The sequence below is a fragment of the Eubalaena glacialis genome, chromosome 9, assembly GCF_028564815.1.
Source record: "Eubalaena glacialis isolate mEubGla1 chromosome 9, mEubGla1.1.hap2.+ XY, whole genome shotgun sequence".
In the NCBI taxonomy this organism is placed as follows: domain Eukaryota; kingdom Metazoa; phylum Chordata; class Mammalia; order Artiodactyla; family Balaenidae; genus Eubalaena; species Eubalaena glacialis.
In genome coordinates this window covers 52836772-52853974 of record NC_083724.1, presented here as the reverse complement: position 1 = coordinate 52853974, position 17203 = coordinate 52836772, and the positions used below count along the sequence as shown (strand labels likewise).

The 17203-nt window shown below is 42.1% G+C and overlaps 1 protein-coding gene across 2 annotated transcripts in view; it reads right to left on the bottom strand.

The window, feature by feature from the left end:
- Positions 1-17203, bottom strand: part of DMRT1 (doublesex and mab-3 related transcription factor 1) — a 111290-nt gene that overhangs the window by 39684 nt on the left and 54403 nt on the right. For both annotated transcript variants that reach the window (XM_061201217.1, XM_061201216.1), the window contains exon 4: positions 8753-8897. In XM_061201217.1, the coding sequence (XP_061057200.1) occupies positions 8753-8897 (145 nt within the window). The remainder of the gene's footprint in view (positions 1-8752; positions 8898-17203) is intronic.

Genomic DNA, 17203 nt, shown 5'->3' with positions numbered 1-17203 from the left:
CATGGGCCAGCAGTGTCTAGTCACTGTGTTCAATCTGGTTCTGTCAGGACATTTGGGAGTTCCTAAAAGTGTGCTTTCCAGAGCTCTGCCCTTTCCGTGTCCCCTCCTGACTGCAATCTTTAGCCCAAAGGAAAACCCCAGCAAAGGTGCCCTGTTTTTCAAGAACAAGTTAAAGATGTAAAAGCAACCTCATGATAAGTCACTGACAGACTAGGTAGAATGTAAAATACTGTCTCTCTCAAAAATTATCTGGGGAAATTCAACAGGCCTTTTATTCACACTAATTTTAAAATAACAACCATGTCTATGGAGGGAAAAAAAAAAACTTTTAAAAAGTGGTTTCATTTTGATTTGCACTTTTAATTTCAAAGCTAATAACTAGTCATTTAATTTTGCAATGTCTGCCTTTGTCAAATATTACACTTGCACTTTACTCCCTCCTGTTAAATAAAAAGAAAATTCAAATATCACCGCAAAATTAAAGTGACTTTACCATATCAATCAAGTCATAAAGGTGTTTTAAAGTTTACATTTAGCTTGGGGAATAGTAATGTAAATACCACACCTGATACCCTGTGGATTTTTTAAGGCTGCTTTTGGGGTTTTTTGACCAGCTAAGTCATCACTGTGTTCTCAGCTTTTCCACCTGCCATGTGGAAATGAGGACCCCCTTCTCTTCCCTACTTCACAGGCATTGTCTCCATGCCTCAGTGTCCTCATGTGCAAAATGCGGATAATACTATGATTACAAGACTTAAATGAGCTATCCCCACAATATGCACAGGGCATTGTCTTACAGACAGTGTGAGAAGTACGTGTTTGTGAGAAAAGGAAAAGGAAAGGGAGGGAAGAAGAAACCACAGGATCTACCAGCAGAAAGAACACCAGGGAAGCAGTTCAGAGACCTGAGCTCCTACACTGGCTCCTCTTCCTCAACCCTAGAAACAGGCTCAGAGATGGCACGGCATCCTGCCTGCAACTCCACCCGGTCTCTCTTAGCGTGAACGGTGATTAAGCTTCTCCTGACTTCTCATGCAGGGCTGTGTTATCAATCAAAAACCCGTCATAGGCAAAGATTTAAGTCTTTAAAATTCGAGCTTTTCAAAGGGAAGATTCTACATGATATAAATCCAGGATACGTTGCAGCCTGGGGGTTGCACTCCACGTTTTTCCATGACCGATTTATTTCATCAAGTGCTTTATCAGAATGCCTAACTCTGGGCCAGGGAGGCACCAGCAGGAAGAATCCAGAGGCCAGTTTCTTATTCATACAAGAAACCATGAAACATCCCAGGAGTCCCCTGAGAACATGGTGTCATGCTAGGCACCTGCAAGACTACAGAGATGAATGAATGAGATCCCTGCCCTTCATGTGTGAGAACACACCCTGGTAATTCTTGCTGAAGTGCTGCAGTGAGTGAACTTCTTCCTTCCATGAGTGACATCCTTCAGGTAGGCCCTGGGAAGTGCCTGCTATTTCTAGACTGATGGTGGCCTTGTCAAAAGGCAGCATGTTACACAGAGGACATGTTAGAGTCCCATCAGCTCTCTCTCTTTTCATGGAGGGAGAAAAAAAGTTTGAAAAGAAGACAGAAGCCTGTGTGTCCTCATCCAACAGCATTTCAGCTTGTCTTCTATACTATTCTTTAGGTATAAAGGGACCTGCTGGTGTCCTTATATATTCCTCTTCCCTGGTTGTTTCTTTTGAAACATATCGTATATGTGATATATTAAAAGTAAGTCTTCAAAGCTGCCATTTCTCCGTGTATATTATATGCTTAAAATTAGTGTGCTTCATGTTCCTCACTCAGCAGACCATCATGTCTAGCCAATTTCAAGAATCACAATATACATATGGTTCATTTCAAGCAGGGTCCCTGTAGGGCTAAAAACACAGCCTCCTTGATGATTGTGATCACTTTCATTTGTACGGCCCAGTGCCAGGCACTTGCTGAAATCAAAAGATATATAAGACATGGTGATGGGTCTTCACGTGAGATTAAAGGAGTTGATAGCTGCTGCCATGCTTTCACATAATTTTTTTGTGATCCATATATAATAGATAAAGCTCTTATTACCTTTTTCAACCTTCCAGATGAGGGATCTAAAGCTCTAAGAGATTAAACAAGCATCTTACAATCCAGCCCAGAGCTGGGGATCTGAGCCAGATCTTCCCTCCTGGGGGGTCCATTCCTTTGCACGCATCGGCCTCCACAGTCACTGCCAATGAATGGTGCACTTACCTCTCTGTTCAAAGCTAAAGCTGAGAATAAAAAGGTCACATAAGGAAAACAGGTTTACCAGCCAAGTGCTCTTTTCTTTGAAATTCAGCAAAAGATAAGTCATTTCCTAAAGCGCCAAAGCTTAAACTCAACATTTTCTAACTGTTGCATAAAACCCATTCAGCTTTCTTTAAAAAGCAGGGAAAGCAATGGGTCAATGTTCTTCTCTCCTACAGGCTTGCCATACAATTCAAAGCAGAGCATACACAACAGAAGCAGCCCTCAGATTCCCTGGCCTGCTCTCCCGCCCGTCTGAGCAGGACTAAAACATTTCCAGAAGAGCTTTCTCCCTGACAAGAAGAACTTCCTGAAACATCAACACAACCCTTGCAGAAAGGAATGGTGGAAGGAAGAAGAGCACCCTGCCCCTCTTGCTGCATGTGTGATTTAAAGGGACACGAGCTCATCCTCACAACACCTGTGTGGGCTCCACAGGGCCCAGCTCCTCCCGCTCCTTTAACAGGTGAGAAGACTCAGGCTCTCAGAGAAGAGCCTGAAACCCCAGGGCTACAGCAGCTCAGTCTTGGCTCCCATTCAGGTGCTGAGCACAGAACCACCCCTTTCCTACCCCCGCCCCGGCAGCCGCTCAGGACAGCTATCACATCACCTCACATTAAAGGCAGCTTTGGGGTCCTGGATCATGAGTGAGGAAACCTGAGGGTACTTCCAACAGCCAGCACCACCTCACTGTTCTCACCTGCAAAACTGGGAGGTTCGACCTCATCATCTTTTGCTAAAATCCAACTCTAACGCCCAGCATTAAGCAAGTCCATTCCGTGGGTGAAAGCTCAACCACTTTGCATTTAGTCATGACAACCGTGGGGAAGGTAGCATATGCCATCAGTGAAATCAGGCACTTCTAGATTCATCGGCCTACAAAATTGCCAATGCTGAATGCATTCATAAAATCCTATTTGGGAACACAGAGGCCTCTACAAGCTGCCCAGACATCATGGAGGAACATGAGGGCTTCACCTCAGGGAGACCCTTCTGCTGACCTTGCCATCTGACCTTTGGGTAAAATGTAAACGCTCTGCACCTGGCCTCAGAGCTGCTCACATCCTATGTGTGTCAGATGACTAATACGTAAAAAGCTCGTGAGCGGTAATAAGCATCCAAATGTGTGTTTCTGTCTCCTAAAAAAAGCAGAGTTTGAATGTAAGGGAAGGGTGAGTTTGCACAGGAGCCTGCCACTTATCTGAGCTGAAAGTGGCCAAAGATCCAGAAGAAACAGGATGCACCATTTCTAACTTTCAAACTGAGATCACAAAATGTTACAGACAAAAAGATCTAAGCATGTTCACCTTTACCATTTTAAATCTAAACCTCTTTGCAAGTGTTGTCCAGCTACATATACTCCGAGAACTTATTCAAGAATTCACCTGTAGAGAAAATGCCTATTTACAGATATGAAATGCCACCTACCTGTAGACATGTGTGCATCTACTGACACAGAGGTGTTGCTGTGCCATCTGCCTCCTTATCCCAAGTTGAGGAAGCATCATTTCCAGAATGTTCCTACCACCACTTCCTGAAAAACCTGCAACTGTTACTATGACCTGGCCACACTCACACATAAACCAGCCTTCCACTTGGGCACTAGGTCAGTGTTTCTCAAACTATCTGCAAGGAAGGGCCTGTTTTGTTTAAATTTTTTTTTCAGTTTCCAGTCCACCACAGTCTGATGCTTTTATAAAATACAATAAAAATGAATTACTAGAATCATAATCCAAAAAATGGAAAATAACAAGTGTTGGCTAGAGAAATTGGAATGCTCATATACTGTAGTGGAATGTAAAATGGTACAGCCACTCTGGGTAACAGTTTGGAGGCTCTTCAAAAAGTTAAACACAGAATTACCATATGATCCACCAATTCCACTCCTAGGTATACCCCAGAAGAACTAAAAACAGGTATTCAAACAAAGACTAGTACATGAATATTCATAGTGGTACAATTAACAATGTCAAAAAAGGGTAGAAACAACCCAAATGTCCATCAACTAATGAACAGATAAACAAAATGTATATCCATACATGCAACCGTATTAGGCTATAATAAGGAATGAAGTACTGATTACATGCTACAACTTGTATGAACCTTGAAAATATTATGCTAACTGAAAGAAGACAGTCCAAAAGGCCACATATTATATGATTCCATTTACACAAAACATCTACAATAGGCAAATCCATCGAAACAAGAAAGCAGATTAGTGGTTACCAGGGGCTGGTGGAAGGGAGAATGGAAAGTGACTGCTTCACGGGTATGGGGTTTCCTTGTGGGGTGATGGAAATGACTTGGAACTAGATAGACGTGATGGCTGCCCAACACTGTGACCTCCTAAATGCCACTGAATTGTACACTTTAAAATAGTTAATGGTTAATTTTATGTCAGGTGGATTTTACTTCAATATAAAAATGAATTACTAGGAAAGTGAAAGACAAAAACTACAAGCCCCAACTTTTTATTGATTCAACATAGAACTGCTCTGTCAAATTGCTGTTTACTCTTAATTCCTTTGCTTATCTCCTCTTAGACCAGTAACAAAGCATGCACAGCCCCACTCTGGGGACCACTGCCCTACAAGGGGTGCCCTAGGGGATCCCACCCCACCTCACTTACTCAGAGACATGCCATCGGCCCTGACAATTATGCTCCCACACACACCTTGCATCAGCTAATCTTTATAATCACCTATTATAATAACCCCCTTCTTTAAAGAAGGGGAAGGGAGCTTCCTTGAACTCACCCCCTCCTCCAGGTACTACCCCATTTCATTACTCCCCTTACAGCAAGACCCCTTCAAGAGCTGTCTACACTCACTGCCCCAATGCTTCTCTCCCACATGCTCCTGGACGCACAGTCAGGGTATGGTCCCCACCTCCCCACCACAGTGGCCACTCATCAAGCCGCTGATCACTTCTACCTTTCAACAGCCCATGGTCAATTCCAGTCCTCATCTCATCTGACCTATCAGCATTATTTGGCTCAGTTCATTGAAATGCTTTCTTTACTTGCCTTCCTTAGTTTTCTTCCTACCTCATGGGTAGGAGAAGGTACCTACCTGACTCTCCCCTCTGCTGGTCCTCCTCATCTACCAAACTTCTCAATGCTAGAAGGCCTCACAGCTCAATCCTTGGTCCTTTATTCTTCTCCATCTATACTCACTTCTCCAGGTGATCTCACCATATTAACTTCAAATGACATCTACGCACTGAACGCTCAAGTTTCTATTTCCAGCAGGGAAATCGCCCCTCAACTTCAGACTTCGTACATCCAGTTCCTACTTGACGATCCACTTGGATGGCTCATGTACATCTCACACTTAACACATGCAAAATTAAACTCCCAATTCCTGCAAACCTGTTTTTCTCATGGTCTTCTTTACCTGAATAAGTGGAAACTCCGTGTTTCTACTTGATCAGATCAAAAATGATGGAGTCAACCTTCACTCCTCCCTTTCCATCCCATCCCAAATTCATCACCAAATCTTTGTGGTTCTATCTTCAAAATGTACCTAGAATTCAACCCTCCCACACTGTCATCACTCCCACACTCCCACCCCGACTAAGCCACTGCCATCTTTTGCAAGAATTATGGCCACAGCCTTCTAACTGGTCTCCCTGCCTCCGCCTTGTACCCCTACAGTCTGTTCCTAAACAGCAGCCAGAGTGATCTTTAAAAACCACAAGCAGACATGTCACCCCTTTGCTGGAAACCCTCCAATGGCTTCCCACCTACTTGAGATAAGAGCCAAAGTGCTTGCAATGGCTCACAAAGTCTTACACAACCAGGCCCCACAATCTCTGATCTATGTCCTAACACTTTTCAAGACATAAAAAAAAGTGAGAGAACGGCTCCTAGCCTTTTTACAAAGAAAAACATTAAACAGTAGCAACACAGCAAAAGGAAAACTTTCCCTGTAATTCTTTTTCTCCCTACATTCTATTTTCATGTTGCAATCTTCAGCAAAACCAGAGGAAAACCTTGAACTTGGACTCATTTCTTTGGATGGTAAAGAACGGTTTATCTTTAAAGAAACTGAAGAAAAATGAATTTAATGGACAAATTTATACTTAAATAAGACTTTAACAAAAACATTAAACCTACTGAAAAAACTGTTTTTCAAATTACTTATAAATCCCCACCTAAAATAATTGATATACTACTTACACATTGTAATTTATTTATTAATGCAACCAACCAAAGGACCTCAACTCAAACTTGATAGAACTGATAAATGTAACTGGTTATCAGCCAGCCTCTACCACCTTCTCACAAATGACTATACTGATGCCCTCATCCCCATCCCCACATCCTGCCACTAGCCTCAGCCCCATTTACCAGAGGGCCTAAATGGCCCCCACTTGTGTCGATGCTGATGATAAAAATGAGGATCCAATGCCCCAGGAGATGATACTGAGGTGTTCCTATTGACCCCCAACTTTCTCTTTCCCCACCCCTTCCCACATGCTCTGTGAAAACGTCATGCAATGTAGGAGTCCAAGACACCATATATTTGGAAGCCGTAAAGCCCCATTTCTTTAAAAAATAAGCTAAGGTTTGGATTTCCTATTAATCCATATTCTCCTTCTCCATGGCAATTCCAAAGTAGATATTACTGAGATTCCACTGTATTTCTTCCTAGCTCACTCCCTCATGTCTGAAGTGAGTTAGAGAAGATCAGAAGGTTAAGCCTGAGGTCTCCTCACACCACACTTTCAAACACACTCCTTCAAACATACATATCACCAGAAAAGTTTCAGGAAATCCTAGGTGTTATTCACCCAGCCTCTCACTATGGACCCTGGGGCGGCTGGTCTTTTTTTTTTGGACCGTAACCTCTCTCCTTCTGAGCCTTTTCCTTTCCTGCCATAAATTCAAATGCCTATTGCTCCTCTCCAAATTCCTTCCTCTCCGCTCTAGTAAATTTCCTCTTATCTTTTTGTCTTACTGCCTTGCTCTGAATTTACACCTCTGTCTCAAGAATGCCAGTGCTTCTAAAAATATTCCACTATTCCTAGAGCAAGGAGCCCAGGCAATTTCTTCCTGAAAGTAAGTTTCAGTCCTAATTTTCTGTATGAGCAAATGTTTTTTTAACTGCTCCATCCCTAAACTCTGGCTCCATGAGACGATGAGTTAGGATTGTGACCTTTCGGGATTGTGTTTTCTTATAGAGCAAGCTTACTTAAAAATCATACCTGACTCATTTATTCCTTTGTTCATTCACTCCTTCATTCATTCACTCAGCTGATGAAAAACAAATAGGCATCACAGCAGCTAAAAAGGTACGTAAAATGTGTTCTCTGTCCTTAAGGAGCTTATAATTCACATAAATATATAGAATCAAAGGCAGTATGAAAGAAGGACCACATGGGCATACATTATACGGTATGAATATTTACATAAAGAATTGTGTTTGTCCACTCCTGACAAAAATTGATTATTAATGGGTCAAAGTGCAATCAATAATGTGTACTTCAGTCTCTCTATAGTTCAAAATGGTCAGGTTCCCTTGACCTATGTATTCCATATTAACAAAATCCTTTATTTTATTTTAGTATGGTAAATAAAGCTTTTTTAGACTTCACTGTTCTGAATTTGGAAATCAAAGCATGGTTCTGATTCTCACTCTCTAAGCACTCGTTTTACCAAGAAGCCAGTTCTTTACAGAGAATCACGTTATTGAGAAAACCAGCTTCTTTTGTCTAGTAAGAGTCAGTTCTAGTAGTCGGTTTCCCTACCAACTCACTCACTATTGCCCTGATTTCCACTTACTGCCTCAATTGTGTATGCTTCTCACTTTCCTAGATCAAAAGATGATGCTTCAATAAAAAGAACTTAAAAACAGGGCCTGGAAACACAGCAGCCATAAAAGACCAGCCTATCATCACAGTGTAAACATTGGAGAGAAAGTTAAAATTGAAGTTGAGGAATTGTGTATTTCAAAGTGCTCTGGTTCATTAAACAGTCATTTTTTATTTTAAAGCCATTATATCAGAGTTATTTGCATTGCTACTGCATAAACTCTGAGATCTATTATATTCAAAAATGTTTTATTATGTTATTTCCTCCCGCAAAAGATGAATACACCTTCAATTTGAAATTGGAAAAGTTTTGGAAAACGATTCTCCAATATACAGAGATTCATTTCACCAAAAATATCAGGACTTGAACCACATTTAAAGGGCCCCTGATATTACATATAGATCCTCCAGAAAATACATTTTTGGCTTCTGATGGTAGTCTCTATCTTATTCTTATCATTCCGGGTGTCCAGAAAAGAGAAACATGATATTAAGAATCTAGCAAAGCAAAATCATTCCATAACTGAATACTTTAAAGGATACTATACAACCTTTCCAACAGCTGCTATCTGGTAAGCTGTTAGAGAGGACCAGAGACCCAGTGCTGGGCAGGTAGCCTCTCTCCACCTCAAATCCAGGCTGCATAACCAGGAACCTACCACTCGCTTTGGCTTCCGAGTAAGAGGGGCCGTCCTCAAAGGTGAAGATCTGGGACACGCTCTGGCCCAGGTAGGAGGGAGGCGGGTAGTAAGAATGCATCCTGTACTGGGAACTCACTGCGTGGCGGCTCTCCGAGTTTTTCATCTGCTTAAGAAAAAAGAAGGAATATATTGAAACCAAAGTTGCCTATTATAAGAATTACCTAATTCTTTAAATTAAGGGAATAGCTTATTAAAGTTGGAAGTATCCTCACCCATGAATATGTCCCTCCAGTGCACAGAGGGACATATTGTAATTTATTTATTAATGCAACCAACCAAAGGACCTCAACTCAAACTTGATAGAAAGTTGGAAGTTGGAAGGTGCCTTTTCGATGCTGGAGGCCCCTCTGAAGTACCCCTCTAATTCCATCTGGTCACAGGATGCTTGACTAGTAAGTACAAAAGAGAACAGGGCAGTAAAGACCAGAGAGCGCTGCTTAGGAGCCAACACAATCCCCTGTAACACTGACCAGCACATTTGACCAGGAGCAAGTTACTTAACTTCCTCACAAGTTTCCTCCTGGGTAAAACGAGCATCTTACCTTGGTTACCTTACAGTGTTCACATCAAGAGAATATTTTTAAAAAAAACAAGCAAGCCTTGTGTGAGGGTCAGCTGTTGTCGTCAGCATGAGGCCGTGCTGGATACTGTCACTCAGAGCCCATTCCCACCCCCTCCTATGCTTTTCCCTGTAGCAAGGAACGGAAGTCTGGGATCTGCTTCTTCCAGATGCTCCTGTCACCAGGCTTCTGGAGGTGATTTAGATTCTGCTAATAGGACATAAAATGAGATCTGGTAGGCAGAAGGGAGGCACATGCTGCTTCTCCAAAAGTAGTGGCAGCTGACACTTGGCAGTCATGCATTTTTCTGGCAATCAGACCCCGCCTTTGGGACCGTCAGGCAGCTTTTAGGTAAGGAGCAGTTCCCGTAGCTTCCTGACCTCTCATTCAAAGCTAAGGAGATGGAAACTCCAGGCTTAAAAGGGGTCCCCACTCTTGCTTTCCTGGCTCTTCCTGGCCACTCCCATGAACATTAGAATTGTTCTGAATCCTGCACGGACCCTGGTACGACAGTGAGCACTAAACACATGATCAGATAGATCTTCACAGCAAGAACAGCTGAACTAACAGCTAGACTTCAAGTACGTATACTGCCTTTAAAAAACTAAATTCAGGTGGTATTAACTTTATTTAAAAAGTCAACATAAGGGAATGTTCAAGGATAAACCAATTCTGTTTAAGAATTAAGGCATAATTTCAAAATCATGTTTTTCAATCAAATCTTTAGAATACTACTTGATAAAGAAAATAGTAGTAACTTGACAGGGCCTGGCAGGATAAAACTAGGTACTGGGCTTCCTCAAGATTTACTATGAACATCTAAATTCTGGACAATTTCCCAAGTGATATAGGCCTAAGTAATATGGCTTCGCTTGGTGGAAAGGCCTAACTCCCTGATTTCTCTGTGCTAATCTGAGAAGCTCAAGGGATTCATCTTTGACCCTCCCAACTGCTCCCCAGCGCAGATGTCTGTTCTAATGGGTGGATTATTTCTTCTTGCAGAAGCAAAGAAGACTCCATTCCACTTGATTATTTCCTTACAAGTTAAGTTTATCTGGCAAGTTCCCTTTATCCTTTCTAGTTTGTTTTTCTGACGCATATAAAATGTTATCTCTTCTAACTCAATCACCCCACTTTCATTTTCTACCATTATATAAATCTTTACTAAATAAGAGGGCAGGCAAGCTGTCCTTGGAAATAGCCAAAGGGGAAAAACCGTCTGCCTTTAATGAGTGAGCCCAAGTCAGAAGCCATTAAGGAGCCGTGAAATCATTTAAAGTGAGGATCAATGGTCAGTTTACGGCACAGACCCAGTTATCAATTAGCCCAGTGCTTCCCAGGGCTCTCTTAATGTGTATTCAAATAGCCAGGGGATCCTGTTAAAAAGTAGACTCTGATTCAGCAAGTCTGGGGTGGGGACCTCACAGTGTGACATGCTCTCAATCAGCATCTCAATCAGGAGATGCTGATTCTGCTCAAGGGACTAGAATAAATGATCCTTTCTCTCATACTTGGAGCCTTTAGGGGCCGTGACCAAAGGAGGACCTTCTAAAAAAACTCTTTTGAACAACTGTTTTACAACCATCAACTTTCCACCGGAACTGAGGGAAGGTGGAAATGATGTAAAAAAACATTTAAATGTTTTTCATTCTTTTTCTTTCTATATATGAGATTCCCCAGAGCTAAAGGATTTCCTTCAGGGGTCTGCTGCCATCTAGCATGGCTGCAGCGGGACTAACAAACTCAGACACACTTTGCATTAAAGAGCCATTTCTGCCTCTATAGACCTCTGTCAAGTCAATCACACAGTCTAAGTAATGAACGCTGAACTAGAGGCTAAGTGTTGACTTTTAAGTACAAAGCGCCGTGATGTAACCCAAGGAGCTTCCCCGCTCTGGGTGGTGAGTTGGGCCCTTCTCCTTTCAGTTTGACAGTATCTTCCAGTAAGTTCTTCAGGGAAAATGCTTTTCCGTTTTTCCCACGTACGAGAAAACTGACAGGATTGACCCTGCAAGGCTCTGCAAAATACTGGATTTTTTTCTTGTACTATGAATTTTATGTAAAGCCTCTTTTTAAAAGTTTTCACTGTGAGTCTAGAGTAGGAATTGGCAAACCTGTTTTGGTAAATGGCCAAAGAATAATTATCTTAGGCTTTACAAGCCGCAGGGTCTCTAGACAATCAGTAAATGAATGGGCATGGCTATGTTCCAATAAAACTTTATTTATAAAAATGCACCCTGGTCCTCAACCTTCACTCTCACTGGAATACGGGGAGGTGGGGACCCAGCACTGATGCCTGGGCTCCACCCCTAGAGCATCAGACTTCACTGCTCTGGGATGTGGCCTGGGTCCTGGGTTTTTTCAAAGCTCCCCAGGTAATTCCAGTGTGACACCAAGATTAAGAACCAGTGTTTTAGGATTACCTACATATTTCCCATACCCGGAGAAGTATGAAATCCCCAGTATCAACTAAAAAATGCAAAAGGTTAAGTCTGACAAACAGACTGGTCAACTGCTGCCAATCCCAATATGTATAATATTTTAAAAGATATTCAGATAAACTGTAGAGTTCTTTTTTGTCTTTCAACTAAAGCTTACCAGAAAATAAAAACAATTTCAAATCCATGTATATGTTTGTTTTTCCTTAATTCTTTTTCTATGTTTTCAGAAAGCATCAAATAACAAGGATTATTTGGAAATAGAAATTGAGTTAACTGAACTCAGACTTTCGATTTCTCTAATGAATCCCTAGATGACTGAGCTATAAAAGACCTCCAGCAAAAGAAGAAAAAGACACAAAGGGTCAGACTCCACCTGAGATTATTAAAATGTGAACTTACTGAGGCCCCCAATCGCTTCACTGGCTCCCAACTAGAAGAATAATCTACAAATAACCATCCACGCAACGACTTGGAAATAAGAAAGAAGGCCGGTTTGATGCATTTCAAAGTGCACATGTAAACCTCTGAAACATGAAGTTAAAACTGAATCGTGATTCACCCAGAAAGTCCAGAAAGAGGTGTGGAAAAATGCGATTTAAAACTCTAGATCACTTCTTACTCCCTTCTAACTTAAAAAAAAAAATCACAGCCTGCGACTTTGGGCTGAGACAAAAACAGGTAAATAAGGAAGCCTTTGAAATGTCCTGTTGTATGATATTTTAAACCAGTAGTACTCAGCTTGGGGTAATTTGTCCCCTGGGGACATTTAGCAAAGTCTGGAGACACTTTTAATTGTCACAACTAGGTGTGTATGGGGGGTGCTACTGACATCTGGTGAGCAGAGACCAGGGACGCTGCTAAGCATCCTCCAATGCACAGTGCAGCCCCACACAGAATTGTCCAGCCCAACATTCAGAGGGCGCCAAGCTTGAGAAAACCTGCTTTCAACTAACCTAATACTACCCCCTTGTGCTCAGCGCCTCACCTCCAGCTAAAACAGCAAAGTTCTACTGAAGGATAAAAGGTGCTCACAAATGAAAGGAACTGTTCAGTTCTGCTGAAAGGATATAACTTCTCTTTCCTTTATGCAATGCTGTCTTGCTTCTTCTCAAGATTTTATTTTTTATTCCTTTAAATTAAACAAATAAACCAAGTAAAACCTAAAAGCCCAGGATTCCAGTGAATTACGGCTACTATTATTATTAGCATGTGGTAGCTGGCAAGCAAGAGGCATGTTTTATACCTTCTTACCCACCCCAAGTCTCTGAACCAGAGTCTGACCTACGGATGGGAGCTGGGCTGGCGGGGAACGTGCGCGGTGTTAGTATTAACCCTGGAGGAAAACCTAAGAGCTTTGGGTTTTATTTTATTAAACTGTTGAGAACATACAGCGCAATGAATCTGAACCACAGGTTTCCTTCTTATATACCACAGTCACCCTTTTTTATAATAACGATAAAATCCCAACAGAATGTAAAAATGTTAGACCCCACTTCCTTTAAAAAAAAATTCCTAAACACTACTCACTGGTGGTCTATTAACACTTCAGATAGGAAGAGTCTGGTCTCACACTGAATCGAACACTCCATCCGGGGAACAGCTAAAAGAGATTCCTGAAAACCAAGTCCTGGTCTCGTTTATATCAAGCGTGGCTCAGCTGCACAGAATTAGAGTCGGCGAAGAAAGGGGATGGTCTTCATAAGAAGAGTGACTGTATAGGGTAAAATTCCTAATTGCAAACTCTGATATTTAAACAAACAGCGTGAAGATCCCGCTGGCACTGACATGTGACTTACAGGCTTTTAACTGCAAAAGCCACATGTGGGATAAACCTTTGGTTTTAAGAACAGAAACCTTTTTATAAAACAAAGCAGGGCTCTTCGCATGCTGTGGAATTCTAGGTCTTCTGGCGAGCTTAAGAGTGGAGGTTAGGGCTGACTTTTTTTAACTCCTTATTAAACAATTTCTTTAGTTTTAAAAGAAGCTTCTTTTCAAACTATCTGAATGGGATGCCTGTTCCCACGCTCACCTGATCGCACACTGAGAATGCTCCTAGTCCGAGGACCTTAGACCTGGGCAAGATGCTTTCCCTAAAAGGCAAGTGCCCATCCCCCTCCTTAAATAGGCACCTCACTCATCCTCTGGGATTCCACACATCACAGCTGGAAGGAGTTATTTTTAATGATTGCTGTTATACACACATTTCAGAGATGACTGAAACATCAGCAGACCCAACGCTGAGTCATGTGCCACAAGCAGGCTCCCTACAGCTACAATCCTTCCCTCCCTTCTTCCTTCCCTGTCCCTCTGTTCCCCTGGAGGTTATTTTTTCTCCCCTAACTTCGTTAGGAGTTAACTTCCTCCGCTGGGCCCACCTTACTTTCTCCTAGGTGCTATATTATGGAATGCCTTCCACTCCCCTCCCTAGAGCCAGGAAGAGAAAAAGGAAACAGAGGGAGACTGGCCTGTAAGGACTCAGGCCCTTGGAAGGGATTCCTGAAGAGCCAGGGGGACTCCTTCAATGGGGGCAAGAACTGTGTTTGAGGGTCGGCACTTAGATGCTGGAGAACATAAGAGCTGTTTGTCCAGAAATGCAAGACGTGCTCTTCCTCCTCAGAGAGGAGGTGGGAGGGGGAAAAAGGAGAGAGAAAGAGGATGTGCATGCAGTATGGCAGAGAGGACAAACCATTTAAGAAATGATACATCTAAGATGTTTAAAATTGCAAGCCCCATGTTTCCCAAAGCTTCAGAGCCTGGGACACAAGTGAAAGTGAAACAAAACTTGTGTGGGTGAGCTTTTCAAAAAGGATAGAAGAAAAGCAGCTCAATTCCAGGCTGGACTAGTACCAGAGAAGATTTTTAAAACATAAAATACACCATAAGATGAACCATGGGAAAAAACATAGACCCTGGAGAAGGCATAATATTGGAATTCACATCACTTTATAAACTTTAAAATATGGAAACGGCATATGATACCAGGATTGCACTTGCATTTATTAGTGGTCCATTTCGCTTGTCCTTAGTAAAAAAACAATTAAGATGCAAATAGGGACTTCCCTGGTGGTCCAGTGGTTAAGAATCTGCCTTTCAGGGCAGAGGACGTGGGTTCCATCCCTGGTCGGGGAACTAAGATCCTACATGTCACTGGGCAACCAAGCCCGCGCACCGCAACTACTGAGCCCACGCACCTCAACTAGAGAGCCCGCGTGCCACAAACTACAGAGCCCATGCACTCTGGAGCCCGTGCGCCACAACTAAGACCCAACACAGCCAAAAATAAATAAATAAAATGTTAAAAAAAGATGCAAATAGTCCCACATTTTAAAAAACCCAAACTAACTTCCTAAAACTTCTGTCACTTGGTTGTTCTCACCATCGGCATCACTGGCACAGACAGAACAGCTTACTCCTCTAGCCAGTGTTTTACAATATGCAGCACTGTGACCCTTTAGTGGGCCCCAAAGTAATTCAGCGGCAGCAATCGGCAAATACATATATCTTAAAGAACAGTATGGAGATGAATGAAATGAAACTGAATAGAGTTAAACAGAAATATGACAATTCACTGTCTACAATATGGTAAGAGCTGTTTTATGAAACTTTAATTTTGTGTTTATATGTAGGTATAAAATATACTGGATCACAATATAAAATATTTCTTATTGTGGGTCTTGGTCTAAAATGTCTGAAAGACATGGTGTAAGAATCAGGTGAAGGGAAGTAAGGACCTTCAAAAATAGGTACACAGTAAGAAAAAGCCACACTCTGAAAATGGTTCCTTTTCCTGGAACCTGGGAGGGTTTTATGCATTTTCGGGGTTCACAAAAGAGAGGGGGGCAGTTCATGTGGAAACAGTCTCTGGGACTAGCCCAGTGCCTTCCTCATTTTTCCCAAACCACAAACTTACACAGGATTTTCTAGCTCCTAGGTTAGAAACTTCTATTTGTCTCATTCACAAATCTAAAACACAAACCCAGCTGTGTGACTGACTTCCCAACTGAAGTCACACAGAGCCAGGCAGAAATGCAAGCATCGTTCACGTAAAAGCCAACAGGAAACAGCTTTGGTGAAAGAGCTGGTTTGTTTTTTTAAAATTGGGTTAATAACTATCAAAACATAGTACTCTCCACTTTAGCGTGCAAGTCTCTAAGAGCATGACATTACACCTCTGCAGAAAGGTGGAGGGAGCTTTGGGAATGGTGACATCCTTAATGTAACTTTCCAGAGAAAACGTACCTTGCACATCTCACATCTAAGGGGGGTGGGGAGGCGGGAGGTGGACAGGAAACTGTAGATACTTGAGTCCTCATAATGTAATCATCATGAACATAGGAAAAACCTGCTCCAAGACATCAAAACCCTTGGTTCAGCTCACAAGGGATTAAGCAGAGAAGGCAGGATGCAAGGCAAGTCAGCCTCAGAAGCTTCTCTCTACTAAACCAGGCCACCTTTCCCATTTTAAATTAAGGCACCTGCATATTATAAAGACCTAGTCATTGCTTTTGGATTTTAACAACTCTTCACATTTTCACTGTTCCAAGATCAAACTGGGGGTCTGAAAATGAGAAGAAAAGATGCCTGTAACCACACATTCAGGAACTTTGATTTTAGAACCAGAAGTATCAGAGGCATCCACTTTTGTTCCCATCTTGATGGACAAATTTAATTAACCTTTGCTACTCTGTTCCAACCTACTGTTTTAGACAAAACTAGTGACCCACAAACAATATGTTACCATCAGAATCTCAATGGCGGAGACACCAAGAGATATAGCCCTATCAGCAGTATCAGGAAATAAGCCACTTGGATTAGCCGCTCGAAGAACTATGGATTATATTCATGTCACACATGAGCTGTCAGAAACATTAGGATACTTTTAGCATAAATCAGCAGTATGAAGGGTATCTTATGAGTACTGAACGTGACAGACTGCTTGGAGGGCAAGGTGAGCCTGTCTGGGGCCACCTTCTAAGTGTAAGCACATGCGCACATGTACTTTACCCAAACTGGCATCAAAAACTGGAATGCAGGCTGGTGACCGTTGATGGGCACAGCACACTCAATTCACGGTGTGTTAGTAGCATGGAAAGGTGCTTCCCACTCCAAAACCATGATGGAGAGCCCACCTCAAAGTAACCAAATGACACAAGAATGACCAAAAATCTGTTGCCTTAAAGCACACAGAAGTGCATGTGTGTGTGACTTAAATGTGGTTAATACTATCAGGACTAGGAGTCTCCTCCTATCTAATATGTCAAGTCTCTGAAAACATTTTGTAAGATGTCATATCTTATAATATCTTATATCGTAAGATGTAAGAAAACATTATATAACACCTCTCAGGGCTTCATACCAGGAAAACCAAGAAATGTGCGCTGCCCCACGAGGAGGGCAGAGAGACGGGG